Source organism: Hippichthys cyanospilos, chromosome 4 (assembly GCF_059441005.1).
Source record: "Hippichthys cyanospilos isolate Australia breed blue-spotted pipefish chromosome 4, RoL_Hcya_1.0, whole genome shotgun sequence".
NCBI classification, from domain to species: Eukaryota; Metazoa; Chordata; class Actinopteri; order Syngnathiformes; family Syngnathidae; genus Hippichthys; species Hippichthys cyanospilos.
In genome coordinates, this window is record NC_142372.1 from 12,984,790 (window position 1) to 13,000,963 (window position 16,174).

Here is a 16,174-nt window from a genome sequence, read left to right on the forward strand (position 1 = left end):
AATTTGAATGCAATTGCAAATCTGAAAAAAAGTGCACTATAACCGCCATTGTATGGGCAGCAGTGATCTTGAGGTTCAGTGATCACGAGGTGGAGATCACAACCGGGTCCGGTATTTCAAATCGACCAGTGTGTTAGTGTTTGCCTTGCATACAGAGAATTTTTTTTTTGGCAGAACGGTAATCCCAACCCCACATTTGTTTTTTTTTTGTTTTTTTTCCCCCCAAAAAATGGATGCCACAGGATGGTGCCACCAAGAAAGTAGCACCTTAAGTTATGGAAAGAAAGCATCTTGCAGCAGAGACTAGCTTGGTATGTTGGGGATAGAGCCAAGTTTAGCCAGTGGAAACTGCAAACCGTTCATTTTTAATAGAAGAGAATAAGATAGAATGCCTTTATTGTCATAGTATATAGCATGTATACAACAAAAATAGGAGCGCTGCTCTCATTGGTGTATATTAAATAAATATAAACAATCAATAGATTACAGAATAAAAAATGGGTTTCACAGAGTGCAATAACTGTTTTCAGTGTTTATAATTTGTACAGTTTAATGATTAACAAAGGCAAATTTAAATGATTTTGGGTCATCATATAACAGTTTTTACTAAATACTGAAGGTGTCAAAAATAACGTATTACTTGCGATCAACTATAATCAGTAAGGGGCAGGACTCTGATGAATGTCGGACCAGCAAAAAAATAAAAGTTGCCCCCCTCTGGTATTAAGAGGACACTTCACTACTTATTTAAATTAAGAACTTAACCATTGCATTGGTTTGATTTCTACTGAGTGACTTTCTAGTTGATTTCGCTTTAGCAGCAAAAAAGTGGCTTTGCTCTTAAAAAAAAAATCTATTTGCCTATTCAGTTTAATGTCACTTCCAACTTTTTGCTTTAGTTTATAATGCTGTTAAATTATCTAAAATTATGCTGACATGTTCAGTTTTTACACAATGAACCTCATCGTCCACATTAAAGCCTCTGAATCCAGTTTTCAGCCGGCAGTTATGCTGTCATATGCCTCACCGAATCTATTACATTTATTGGCCCACCAACCATATAAGGTTAATACCACAGCTGCTCTTGATTCACAGTACTGTCTAGGTAATTGCCATTTTTTAATATATTTATTTAACAGTAATTTACAAATCCAGCACTTCATGAGGCTGGACGATCTTTTTCTGGCATGGGGTCTGTGTTGTTTTAGAAAAATAAAGTAGTCATTAAAAAGTTAATCCCCAGTTCAATTTGCTTTTCATCCATGTACACTGTGTTATGGAAATTTCATTTCCAAGACTGTAACAACAAGGCTATGTACAATCTTCCAATAGTCGCCTGAGTACACACAGGTTGAGGGAGCTTGTTTTTCTGTCCTTGGCAACACCTTGGCTTATGGCTGCCAACAACTACATAGAGCATTTAGTCATGGCTGATCTCATTTTCATGGTGAAACCTCCCAAGTATTCATAAGACTTGTTAACCTAAATTGATTAATTCATTAAAAAACCTCTAACACTGTGGAACGTAAACTGTCTAGTTTTTATTTTGTCTCATTTCATTATGTGGCTCATGTACTGTTTGTTAAGCAATGAAACTAAGGCACAAAAAAAATAGGTCTAAGCATTTATTGTAAAATAAGCTGGTGCTTATTTGGTATTGTATTAGCATTTTTGCTGCAGGTTTTCTGATTGTGCCAGTGGAATTGAGGTCTCCGAAGTATTCTGCCCACCGGTTCACAACGTCTCGAGTTAAGGTCAAGAGAGCCCCATCTCCACTGTACACAGTTAATGCTGCACTGCTTCACCTTCCTAAGACGGAGGATAGTGAACCAGAATTTCCTCAAAGCCACCCGGAAGTCATTTTCCATAGCCTCACGAACTTCTCCCACATACGAATTTTTGCGTCGGCTGAAGCCGAAGCTGCTCTCTGCTTTGCAAGTCAGTACCTGTCAGCTACCTCTGGAGTCCCACAGGCCAAAAAGGCCTGATAGGACTCCTTCTTCAGCTTGACAGAATCCCTTACCGGTGGTGTCCACCAGCGGGTTCAGAGATTGTTGCCACGACAGGCACCGAGCACCTTACAGCCACAACTTCAATCTGTCGCCTCAACAACGGAGGCATGGAATATGGTCCACTTGAGACTGAATGTCCCCCACCTCCCCCGGGACGTGGGAGAAATTTCTACGGAGGTGGGAGTAGAAACTCTTTCAGATGGGGGACTGTGCCAGACGTTCCCAGCAGACCCTCATGATACATTTGGGTCTGTCAGGTGCCAGAATCAAGGGTCATGAGCTGTGGGTCTTGACCTACAGAACGAGATCCCGGATACAAGCGGTGGAAATGAGTTTCCTCCGCAGGGTGTCCGGGCTCTTGAGAAACTCGGTCATTCGGGAGGGACTCATTGTCGAACTGCTGCTCCTTTGCGTTGAAAGGAGCCAGTTGAGGTGGTTCGGGCATATGGTTAGAATGCCTCCCGGACGCCTCCCTGGTGAGGTATTATGGGCATGTCACATTGGGAGGAGGTCCCGGGGACCACCCAGGACACGCTGAAGAGATAATGTCTCTCGACTGGCCTGGGAATGCAACCTTACAAATTTTCATATTTGCGTTCTAGAGTTAATCCACTCTATCCCTGGAAATAACTTTGGCAAACTACCAGATAGTAAAAATATGTGTAAGTGGCCGATTTGTTTCAAAATATTGAATGGTCAATGGGATGAAAAGTACAGTAACATTAGTTAGGTTGAATAATTGATCAGTAAAAATGAACATAAACAGACTCTTCAGTGCATTAAGTAAGAACCGACTTGTGTTGTCAAGCTCTTCTTTCATTTCCTGTGAGCTGCTTTACCATCTAGAGGCACACTGGCCAGCATCCCATGAGTTATTTTAAGCAGTTCTTTACTCACTTCTTTAAACATGCTGCTCCCTTTATGTATGCTCTTCATCGTTTCCACAAAGAGAGAAGTTTTGTGTTATTTCAACGGCAAGATTCGACCAGTACTTGAGTATTTTGTTGTCATTGAGGACAGCTTTTTGTAGTCATTGTTTGTACAGTTTCCATGCTGTCAAATAGACTATAGATTAACTTTCAACACATCTTAAAATATTATTTGGTAATTGGTACCAATCAGCATTCAAATACAAATAGAGCAGCAGAATGAATATCATGAATGGTTACCAAAGCACCAAAACAACAAACATCTGCTCTCTCTTTAACTTCCTGCCTTGGGAAAGTACAAGTACAAACTTCTATTTTTGGCAACTTCCTGAAACAGTGTACCATATTTTTCGGCCCATGATTACAAAAAAAAAAAAAGAATCCTTTAATTTTCTCAAAAATCAACAATGAGCCTTATAACCCAGAGCGTGTTAGGTTATCACATTTTTCAACTCATCACTTTTAATTCTAATTCCTTTCTATTATTTCCGCATTGTCATTCTCATCCGCATCGATTTAATATTAGTGTGTGGAACTACTGACTCCTCCTTCCCTCGTCCAGCTCCTCCGGAAGCACACACACACACACACACAAACACGCACATCATATGTGTGGGGGGTTATTTTTAAGATGAACAATTTATTTTAAAGAGAAAAAAAAGAAAAATATGCATAGCGATGCAGCATCACCTATTATTTCCTTTCCTTCAAAACCTAGCATAAAGTGCTAAATATATCAAATAAACATGGTTTAATTAGAATAAACTTTGCCATGCAATACTTCATAAAAATAATAATGTATGATTTGTTTTTAAAATAGGCCCATTCATTTATATTGTGCCTAATTGTTTTTAAAATAGGCACAATCATTGATACTGTGTCTAATATTAGATGTGGCTAATGGTCTGTAAAAAATACACAATGGTATTTGCCAAAAACATGTTTGATGCATGATGAAGATGAAGCCATAACTTTTTTTTGGGGCAGTTGACACTGTTTTGGGAAGCCTTTTGACAAGATTTGAGAGTGTGTCCATGAGACTTTTAAGTTTCATCTAGTAGCACTTTAGTGATGCCAAAGGTAACTACTGATGATGCATTGAAAGGGCCTGGTTCACATCTCCTATTTCCTCCCTCCATTGTTTTGCAATTTGTGTAGCAATTCACACACTAGCATACAGAACTTCAATTGCTCATGAACATCTAAATAATCATTTTCCAATACAGTGGTTAATCATCACCAAATAAAAGGAGGTAAAAGAGTAGCATTAAATATACGTCAACCATCTGGGTATAATAGACTAGAAGGAATTTCCTGGACCCAATAATCTGAAAATTCTTTCTTGAGTTTTAAGTTTTACATCAGACAACAAAATCAATCCTGGTTCTGTCATTTAGCACTTTGTCCTGCCACTACTGCTTTGATGTTCTTGCATGTTCCCAGCCTGAAAACTTTTTTTTTTGTTTTTGTTTTTTTTACAGAACACTTTTCAGCTTTTAGATGGGTGGTAACACACTAGTGTTGAGTTTCACTTTTCATTCCCTATTCATCAATGCATGTTTGTATTGCATACTTAACACGACAATGTTCGTGTGTGAATGGCCTCATAACCTTTTCCTCACTGCGTCACGAAAAATCTTTGAAACACATAGAATGGTTAAAAATAATAATTGCATACAGACATGCAAACATAAGATTAAAAAAAGTACAACCTTTGTCTTTATACTTTGTGATGGTAATGATTAAAAATGGTGTGTCTATGTGCACAGGGGTATGTAGTATTTTTTGCCTTATTGAAATATGTTTTAGAGTATATTAGTTTCCTTTCCATCCAAGTATCCGAATATTGTGCTTCACTTAATACTCAGTGTGCAGGAAGTGAGAATTGCTCAACATGACATGAAAGCGGTTCATGGAAAGAAAACAGCAAAGTGCTAAACGTCTCATTAAACTGTGCTGCAATCTTCCACAGCAACGTCTCAAAAGACACCAGTCTGCAACTTTAACTTATTCAGTCTCAAAAATGCATGTTTATGTCTTTTTTAAAGAACCAGCACCCAATCCTAGGTACATATTTATACGTTTAAAAATAACTTCAAAATGTCAGAGTGAAGGGGGGTCTAAAAACAGACACTGAAAGAGCTGGCGTTGAATGACTTAAAGCAATTTTTTTAATAATTTGAATTCTTCACTCTTGGTACTTGTACCGCAAGACCTTGGGAGAGTAAACAAACGACACATTCCCAAATGACTTTCACCTGCGGTTAGCCTCAGTTTAGGTTTATATAAGCCTCGCTTTGATGTAAAAACTTCAGACGTCCACACCTAACAAGATTATAATTACGGAGCTAATAGTTTGGGCTAATGACATACAAGTACCTGAGGAAGTCTAATTTATTAATGTCTTGGCAAGGCTTTGTTGGTGTAATCTAATTACATAAACAATGGCGGGGTGAACATTTAAATACTACCACATGACACTATCACCAGAATAATACAATGGCAATAATTCTTAGGGGAATTTAAGGCATTAAACAAAATAAAAGTCAATGATTAAGTCCATTTCTTTCCCAAACACAAGTTCATTCCCAGGCTCTGGAAGCGGGAAAAAAAATATCCTTCATAATAAACAATGTGTGTCACTTTTTTTCCAGACTCTACCGGTATGTGGCTCCTCAGTTAGCAGGATGTTGTGCAGCATGTGAGACATTTCCTTGTTATGCCAGAGGAAGGACATTTTTAACCTAAAAGACTTTTCACCCTAACCTTAACCTCCAAATGATTGTAAAACATTTTGTGGTCGCACTGCAGCGCATTGTCAAAACAGTCAAACTAAGACATGGACTTTCTACTCACCTATAGTACCGAGACTGGAGGTACGTGGAGCATACTGCTTTGGACACATGGCTAGCTGAGCCAAAGTCGATCACCTTCACCCTGTAGGGTTGCCTCAGCGGATCCACCAGCATAATGTTCTCAGGCTTGAGGTCTGCGTGAATCAGGCCCATACTTTTCAACTTTTTCAGTGCCGTGGCCACCTGCTGTAGTATGGGTCGGATGACTTTCAGTGGCAGCGGGCTGAACTTATTCTGCTTCAAGAAATCATACAGGTTCTGCTCGAGCATTTCAAACACAAGGCAGGTGTGGCTGCGGTGTTGGAAGCATTCAAAGGCTCGCACCAGGTTGTGTTCGTCTGCGTTCTCCCCGCTCAGACGAGCGAGGATACCTACTTCTATTTGACCTTGTCGGGCGTATGAAGGATGGTTCTTCAGGATCTTTATGGCCACTACCTCGCCAGTGCCTCTTTTCCAGCACTTTACAACCTGTCCGAATGTGCCGCGTCCCAAGAAATCCAGCACTTCGTAAGTATTCTTCAGAGAGCAAAGAACCTCATGCTGTACTACCTGGTAGTCTCCATCACATCCTCCCACTCCCCCTGCTGCACTAACCCCCACGGGTCCCGCGGCCTGCTTGGAAGCCCCCCCTCCAGCCCCCACGGCCGCAGGCGCAGTCGCTGCTGCATTTCCTACATTCGTTGTTTGCAACATGGCAGGCAACATTGACAGTTCCTCCACTATCTGCATGGTGCTCCCTCGATTATCCAGCTCCTCACTTTTACGTTTCAGTCCACATCGCTGAGCGCTGTCAGCTGAGTTCAAACCTGCACAGTCTACTTCTGTGTCACCGTTGTTCTCCTCCTCCGCCTCCTCCTTTTCCTCCTCTCCAGCGCCCTCACCTCCTCCTCTCCAGCCCTCTCCCCTTCCCCCTCCTCCTGCCCCTGCAGCTCCACTGCTGCCCCCACTTGCTGTGACTGTCTTCTGCTGTTGAAGAAGATCCTGCTCCTGCTTGCGGACAACCCCTGTGTCCCGCAGTTTCTGGACCGCAGCTGGGCCTGATCCTTCACCTCTTTTCCCGGGCTGTTGTCTCGGAACGCCCCGTACAATCACTGTCTTCACAGGGTACACTTTGGCGTTGGCCGCCAAGTCTTGGCTCAAGAAGGCGCAAGCTTTCGTCGGGTGCACAATACCAAGGTTTCGCTTGTTCAGATAAGTCCGCGGATGTGCTCTCTCATGGTACACACAGCTGCTGGGCTCAACTTTGAGTTTCTTCACACTACTAAAGGCACTTGTCTGGGTTTGATAAACGTGTGGTGGGTAAACCAAGACTTGTGAGGCCATACCTGTAAGGGAAAAATAAAAATAAAAAACGTTAAAGGCCTTTTATATGAAAGAGCATTTTCATGAGAACAACCATTATAGAAAATGGAATGATGCATACATTTAAAAAAATAATAACTAAAAAGAGGCTTCATGAAGGTTTATTTTTAGATACTTCTAAAATGTAAATGCGATTTTTACTCTCAGTTGTTTAAAATGTACAACAGTTAAAACAGGGCTGGGCAAAAAAAAAAAAAAAATCTAAATAATCAGATTAAATTGTCATTTTAAACATTTAAAATGAGCTTAATTGTGAAAATGGAAGTTTTGCACAAGAGTATAATGATGGATGGGTGGGTTACAAAACTTGTTAACAATAGTTAATGACTAGTTAATAGACGATTCTAAACAAGTTACAGACAAGGTAGGCACAACATGATTGTTAAGTTTATTTTAAAACAGATTTGAAATCAGCAGCACACATTGTTGTCTGTACATTTGGCTCAGGATACATTTTTGAATAAAACCATTTTTCGCCTGCAGCCTTTTTCTTGTTTACATTTGACGAACAAGAGAAGTGAATGATGTCACATGATTTGCTCCGACATTTTGGTACATACAGAATTTTGTCAGAGATAGAAACGAGGGGACACAGGTATTGACAACAAATTATGACATGGACCATAAAAAGCCAACTACAAGTGTGGAGGCACATATATTTGTGAAGTCTTCAAACCTTCAGAAGACTTTGTGACTGCCATTGGCAATTTCTAGCGTGCAAGAGGTACTTAGTTGATTCATCTTAATCGTTTTCTTCTATTTCTCCTGATGAATATACTTAAACCTTAATGTGAAAATGTCACACCCTTCCATGGAGGGAACAAGCTGCTCACCTTTCGACTTACATCCAGCCACAGTAAGCCTACCAACACCTCCACACAGAAGATGACTAACGTTGCAAAGGTTTGCCTGACCTTTCCCTGTGGTTGCAATATATCCTACTGCATGTCTCCAGGCAACCAATAGGGAGGAAAAGCATCAAAGGAAGAATACCAGACAAAAATAAAGTCACAAGGCATCAGGAAGTACAGATGGACATAACGCACATAGGATCGTGTAGCATTTAAGGTTTACTGAGCCCATGGGAACATATTACATCTGATTATCTAACAACTATTTAAATGGGTAATGAAGTTCAATACAATTTCTAATAAATCTCCATTGCAGAGTGACGAGTAGAGCTCAGATTGGCATCCAAAAGTTGAAGTCGCTATTTGCTTAAAGTTTAAGCAGCGAAACCCAAATCAACCCCAAATTTAATTTGCATTCCAATTCCAGTCTCAACTGAATCATGCACAGCCCTAGTGACTGGAGACAATGTGTGCCATCCTCAGACCCATGACCTACTTTAGTTCTGGGGCAGTGCAAGCTCACTGTTGTAAACTCTTTTTCAACATTATATGATCAAATGAGTTTTATTCTCTCCATTTTCTATGCTATTTAATTACAGTAAATAACAGTTCATTTTATTAAACTTTTTTTTTTTTTTTTAACAATCTGACATTCATGAGAAACTGACATGCACTGCTTAAACAAACAAGATGTCAACAAATCAGGAGCTGGTTTACCAAACCAGCAGACAGTTCGCAGAAGCAGAGTCAATCTTGAAAGCAAAATAGTCTTTATATATTTACTCACATATGTATATTAATTTATTGGAATAGATTTTCTTCATGCGCCCGCAATCTTAAATGAGTTTGACACCCCTGCTCTGGATAGTGCAGTGGCTCTCAAATGCTCTACCTTCAGGAGGAAAAACATGTTTCCATATCATCAGGTCTTTAAACCATTCACATGTATTTCACAGAAAATTGCATAGGGGACTTGCCTGTCCTGACAAAGATTCTGTGATCTGTCTCCCCCTTTCTAAAAATGCCTTCTAAAAAGTATCTTCAGGCCCAAAGCAAAAAGAGCTCTGCAATTTTTTTAGTTATCAGTGATAAATTAAACAAATGAACACTCAAAGTAAAAGGTGGACTTTTCTACCAAAATGGAACATTATATTAGTGGTTGTGATATGTATAAAATGATGACAGACGCTACATGTAAGTTCATTCCATTTAAATAATTTGTCTTGTGACATTTGTTAATATCTGATGTTGATTTTTGCTCACGTCTTGTAAATGGAGTTTAAACCTTGGACTTACTTTGTCATTTTTACTGCGCAATTTTTGGGGTTCCAAACATTTCTGCCGGGACACAGAGTTTTTTAGTGTTGCGAGTCCCTGGAACTCAACAGTTTTCCAAGGTAAAATGAGCACTGAATCACGTTCGATTTCAATAAAATATATTAGATAAAATGTTAAAGTTTTGTTTAAGTCAAAAAACAAAAACTGGCATTCTTCATGTTGTCAAGCAAAGGCTACTGTTAGATTTTTGACACAATTACAGGCACAAAATAGGAAATTCTAAGCACAAAAGCATGTTTGGAACCAATGAGTATGTTTGCTACAGAACGCCATACACTCAGACGAAAAAAAGATTGTCAAAAAGAAGTTCAGCATTTAAAACCCTATAAGAGCAGCTAGGCAAAAAGATTCCTCTCCTCACAAAAAAAAAAAAACCCACCATATATTGTACTTAAATTAAGAAATATCTGATACAAAATGAGAACTATAGGTCAGTAATTAGAGGGAATGGAAAAGAATGGCAGCTGTTTCTATTATTATGAAAAGACGACGCCAGTTACTCCCTTGGTCAACCGTGAGACTTTTACTGTGGCGTTGCATTTCAGCCTTCAAAGCTGCCTTCCACCAGCCTTGAGCTACAGGATAATTGCTCACTGCTGACCTTTGACAGAGGTCTACTCGAAATTTAAACCCAAGTAATGAGCAAGTGGTACTGAGCGACAAGGAAAAAAAACATTTGTTATTCCTTAAATAACAGTAAAACAAAATAATACAAACAGCCGGAGGCTGTACACCAGGGGTGCTCAATGAGACCCAGTCAACCGCATAGCTATTTTGGTCGCCTGCATGACATCGCACTTAAAAAAGGAGGAGAGGGGAAAAAAAAAAAAAAGATCATCAACTGAAAAAAAAGAATGCCAGTCAACACTTGATTTTGTTGTTGTTTTTGAAGTGACAGTTTGAACTTCATTTCAGAATAAGACCGTGGTATGTGATTTCTGAACTACTGTGTTCACATCGGAGCCTGCTCACTATGGAAACCAATATTATCAAGTTGGTTGACTATGCTTCTGCGAGGAACTTCCAAAATAAAAGTGTACCAAGGACGTTTGTGTCGCAGCACATTTGAGTAAACCGGGTTTAGCTGAAAAATGAATCCGTTAAAACTGCAACTGTGTCTGACAGTCGACTAAAACAGTCAAAAATAGTCCAACATAACCCATGACTATGTCAAAAACATAGTCCAACATAATCCAACATCTTTCTAACTCAAGCCTTTATGTTGTAGTATCTACTTGGTTGTAAGTAGGCTTTATTTTTTTTCATTGGTTTGCAATCAGCAAGTAGGTTAGCTGTCTTGCCCTGTGTGCCATGTTTTTGCCATGTCTTGGGTGAATTTGTTTTCATTATTATTTACTTTAGTTATGTTAGTTTATTATTATTTATAAGTATCAAGCCTGGAAGACTTGTTTATATACTGCTAGCAATATAATCTGGTCCCAACTATTGTCAAGAAGATGAATCAAGACAGCTCCCACGCCACTCCGTGCTGCTGGAAACAACTTTCAAATAAAAATAGTTTGCTTTTAAGAAACACACATTCCATTTTTGGCTTAATTGGATAGATTGACTATCCATTATTATACCCGTCACCTCATTGTGTGGGCAAAAATAATGTCTGTTGGTAACAGGTTAAGCATAGCTGCATTAAAATGGAAAAGGACCTTCTACGCACTAGTTTAAAGCTAAAAGCTGCCACATTCATCATTTTTGAATATTAAACAGTGCAAGGGCATTTAAGTATCACAAACTTAACCATCTCATCTATGGAACGAGTCAGCTAACAGAGGCAAAAAGTGACTGTTTATGTGGTTTCACTTCACTATTCAAAGTGAGACAAAAGCTGCTATGTTCACTGCAGATAACACTTGAACACGTGAGAAAAATGTAGCATAATTCAGCACCATGTTGAAGGGTTGATAATAGAAACAGTTGCCAATTAGCATGAAGGTGACTTTATAACATAATGAGGTACAAGTATGTTTTTATTTCTTAACATTTTTGTGTGATGCGCCTGATAAATTACTTTATTACACACATTAACCATGTTGAGTTTGCTTGTTTGAGCATGGCTTCTGCAATCATTAATATGACCGCTGTGAAAGCCAGTCAGAGCCAACCAAATCTGAGAAATAGAAGGCATTTTTCTACTTGCAATCCCTCTGCCTTTCAGCAGTGGACGCTGTGAGTATTTCCAGCTCAACGACTTCACAACACTACCAATGTCTCGTGAAAAAGATCTTCTTTGCTGAAAAGCCTCTCTATTTTCCAAGGAATGTGAGCACATGGCATTTCAATTGTGAACTTATGACTAACATTTAGAGGTCCTCGGCTTGTTGGATTAGTTCTCATACAGAATCAATATAAAGAGCGGACAGAATGTTCTGCCATAGGGCCATGGAGGGACTCAGCATAAACTGGCATCTGTGTAAAAGGGACAGCTGGACCCAAGAGGCAGTGTCACACTTTAAACCAACGCTGCGGCATGACACGTCATGCCTCTAATTATGAACCGTTAAAGGCCTTGTAAAAAATCCCACACTAGGTGGGCACTCGCTCTTTGGTTGGATAATGACAAATGCGCTGAACATAGAGTGGGTATTTTTCCATCCATCCATTTTTTAGAATCGCTTATTCCAGCTGTCTACGGGCAGTAGGCGATGGACACCCTGAACTGGTTGCCCGCCAATCGCAGGACACAGAGATATCTAACTGTCATATTTGACATTTTGAGCTCATAGGATTTTATTTTGTTGTTTTTTGTTTTGTTTATTTTTTACCTGGGAAAATGTTACACAAAGGTTTATTTTGTGAGGTTTATGTTTTGTTTTTGAAAAGTAAAAAAGGACCTCAAAGTCCAATTTCAGGCATGTAGGATTCCTCTAAACATGAAGTGAATTACAAGCTAGTCTATTTTCATAATACTGAAAACAGAAAAAAGCCAAGCGATAAACCCTAGACTCTATGTGCTGTTGTCTTGGGTCCACATTGTAGTAATAAGTCTTGAGTTTTTCACCACTACTGATTCCCATCTTTGTTTTTAACCAGGTAGCTAAAATGTTTACTGCTGATCTAAATAAGCTTGGATTGTTTGCTTTTCCAAGGTTATTAATGGTACTACTAATGTTTTGTTTTCTCAGAAGGTCTGCTCTCCTTATGTAGTTGAACATTACAAAAATTGGTGTGAAAGTTATGCCAGTTTCAAATATTTTCTAGTTCAACCTTATGTGGAAACATGTAAAGAAATTGAAAATTACTCAGATTAATAAAGAATCATGACCTCTAACCAACCCCTAAAAAAATGTATTACCAAGTAACGTTTCTTTATCAAGATTATTAAGCATTCCTTCACAATAACAGTGTATTTCACCCCAATTATCTCACTGATCTTCAATAAACATTGTGCCTGTCCCGTGCTATGACTGTGCTGAATGTTTATTTCTGGTGGAAATGTTCCACCCAACTGCCCAGCTTTCCACAGAAATTCCAAGCTTGTCATGGTGCTCTTACTGTTATATTTTCCACCTTAAATGCAGAGGAGGTTTCTGAGAAACCAGTTCTTCATGCACAAACAAAGTGAAAGCACAGTCCCGTTTGTCATAAAAAGGCCTGACTGTCACCGCCTGAAATCATTGCTATAGATCAACTAAATAACAGATTACACTGATACAAACAAGAGTGTCGATAAAGAGATTAAAACAATAAATTGCTGCATTACAACCGTAAAAGTTGTTTTGCAAAGTAGGCTATGGGAGGAGTCCCTTACTTAAAAAAGTGAATGAGTGTGGTAAAGTGAAACATGAGAACCTTTATGTATTTACAGCTACAGTACAAGACGATGGAAATACAATTAAGAGCAACTGACACTTTTTATGTTTAATAAAATAAAAGAGAGGCTGCGTTTTTGCTTCAGGTCACAAATAAATAGAAAAACAGAATGTCAGGGAGAACCACCATGAAGTTTTTCGAAAAATTTGTCGTTTTTTTGTTAGTAGAGCAAACGTTTAAGTTCTGGGTGTGCTATGGACCCCTTACCGCTTGATAGCAGCAAAAAAGTCACATCTGGCCACAATCTATTCACTGATGGACAGATCAAATTACAGTTGTTGTTTACTACTGAAAATTGTACCCAACAAGAGAGGCATAAACATAATTTAGTAAGTCATAAATCAGATTAAAGCAATAACGAAAAAATATATAAATTTGATGAATTGTTCAGACCTAGTGATTAAGGCAATTGTGGACGAAGATCCCGAGGAGGACCAAAATACAGGACAATTATGCACAGCGAAAACTCCCCGGAAGAGGTTAATTATACCTACAATGTGATTTAAAGTAAAAATGAGTTTAACATTGATACCACTTACCATCTCCTGACATGGGTTTCATTAGGTGTACCTAGTGCTGTGGCCAATGAGTGGGAGCCAAAAACAACAGGTGCCCGAGAGAGAGAAAAAAAACTGTCACGTACCGCAGGTAATTCTTCCTATTCTGAGAATCTATACCACAAAACAAACTAGCTCTGAAGTAACGTTAAAATTTTAAGAGTCGATGGGGCCAGTTATTTAAAAGCAAGTTAATGGACGGGATTTGAGTTAAATAAGAGAACGTCAGCACCCACTATGGTTCACTGAGCTCAAAGGTCTTCCTTGTTTGTGTTAACTTAGTTGTTGACGTCTTAGGATGTTAACTAGTAATTGATTGACACAGTTAACGAAATGAAACTCACAAATCATACATGTCTCGAAACGTGTCATCCACGTAGTAAAAATTGCTTCTGTCATCACGATGAATAAATTGACGGTTCCCCATGACAACACAAAAATAAAACATCAAGAGTAGCCGACACACTCGCGTTAATAATTACAGCCAACGTCACAGTCACGTAGGCGCACAAGGCAATTTTCCTTCAAAGTAGTCAATAGTTTATCTCAGCAGAACGATTGTTTTGTTACCGCAAAGTCAGGATCGTGTGATTAAAACCAACCAGACGCGCTAGCCAAGTTTGTTGGTAAGTTACGGCAGTGTTACGTCACCAACAAACTGGTTTTAAAATGTGAATTCAATCGCGCACACGGTGTCCCCGTCCACTTACCTTCACATAGAGTCACAATAAATATAATCCAGGGCTTCTCTGAACATGTTACGGACTTATAAATCCATAGCATGCACAGTTCGCCTGCACTGCTGCCATCTTGTCCTAGACGACAGGAAGGGAGCGCTCCCCCACGGTAAAGCCACCATCTCCCACATTGCAAACGTCAATCGAATCCCGCATATGAACATCCAGAAATATCAGGCCGTGCTCGGGCGAGAGCTACGCAGTGCTACTGTGTCTCCCTCCACTTAGAGGGAGGTATCCCCATCTGGGAAAGGGTGGCCGTGCCCCCGTCTAGATGTGCTGCTCCGCAGCCCTGCTAGCCTCCAACATGTCTCTTTCCTCTGTCTTCAACCCAGAGTGAATGTTTGTGAGCTGACGGCATCGGCTAGGCTAAAGCAATCAAACTAGAGCACTCGACGCAAAACTAAAAATAATAACAAAAAAAACAACACAGAATAATAAAACCTAGCTTGTATCAGAGTATGTATATCTAGTTTACATTCAAACGCCTGTATGATCACTGGATTTCGAGAAGGTGGCGAAGTTTCGGATCAAAGAAACAGCTAGCGGATGATACTGGAATCTTCTAGTTTAGTCTAGTTTGGAACTGTTGGCTAGACACGCACGCGCGCGTCTCTCGTGGTTGTTATATGTCACACCCTGCTGGTCAGAGAGGGGAACAGCGCGTCTAAAACCGTAGTTGCAGTGTTACAGTAATGTCATGAAATTTGAGGTGGGGAAAACCCCACATAACGTTTGTGGCAATTCCGGAACTTAATTCACTTCCGTTCAAAGACGGTCTCATTTCTGGAACGATACAGTGTTTTTGCACGCCTGGCGTATCGTTGTATTCACATTTTCATTTGGATGTACAGTAATTGTATTGATTTCATACCTTAGGGGAAATCAATTTATACGGCGTGCAAATAGTGCTACAACTACTTTGTTCAAGGGCATATTGAAAGGATGGAGCAACCAGAGGGGCCTTAATTTGGCCACAGCTGAACTTGAACTTTGACCATTCACTTCCAGAGCTACTGCCACTCCACAGGTTTTGGATTACAACTGGGCACGGGTTTATATATCAGACCAGTCAGCTGTGTCTGAGAAGGTCCTCTGATGCTAATTTGAAAGTCTGATGTTGCGGTGTTGATCCCCCATGGGCGTCTCAGCCTTGCTTCAGTCAGGTTGAGGTTGTTTCATGTGAAACTACATAATTTACTGATTGGTTTTATTGAACCTATAAATGCATTAAAAGATTCTAAAACAAAAATAGAAAAGAAAAGATCATCACCATATATTACAGTTAAATACAGTTTACACATTCAAAGGGAATATGAAGAAGTACAAAAACTAACTTAGTCTGACCCTTTATTTTCCTCATTTTACTCAATGTTAATACACCAGGTCACGGGTGTCAAACGCAAGGCCTGGTGGCCAGATTCGGCCCACCACATAATTTTATGTGACCCTTGAAATGCTAATTATGACTTTTGAGTTTCTGGCTAAAATACCAAATTTACACGTTATCGTCTAATTGTACACGTTTGTTACCAATATCCCTTTTGAATAGTTTTTAGCTGCCTCCGATTTAGAAATGTGTAAATGCAGAATGATCATGCTTCAAAATGATTTGACTTGACAGTCACAATGGCCCTCTGACAGAAACTACAAAGTGACCCATGAGTTTGAAACCCCTGCACTAGGTTATTCATGGACAATAATG

At 39.5% G+C, this 16,174-nt stretch overlaps 1 protein-coding gene across 3 annotated transcripts in view; it reads right to left on the reverse strand.

Annotated features, from left to right (window-relative positions):
* Positions 1–14,910, reverse strand: part of hipk3b (homeodomain interacting protein kinase 3b) — a 34,866-nt gene extending 19,956 nt beyond the window's left edge. The window contains exons 1-2 of one of the 3 annotated variants that reach the window (XM_088412612.1): positions 14,443–14,910; positions 5,798–7,121 (exon numbers count right to left, since the gene is read on the reverse strand). In XM_088412612.1, coding sequence (XP_088268738.1) covers positions 5,798–7,121; positions 14,443–14,515 — 1,397 coding nt within the window. In that variant the 5' untranslated portion in view covers positions 14,516–14,910. The remainder of the gene's footprint in view (positions 1–5,797; positions 7,122–14,442) is intronic. The other 2 variants (XM_088412610.1, XM_088412611.1) reach the window with 2 other exon arrangements.
* Positions 14,911–16,174: the final 1,264 nt, after the last annotated feature.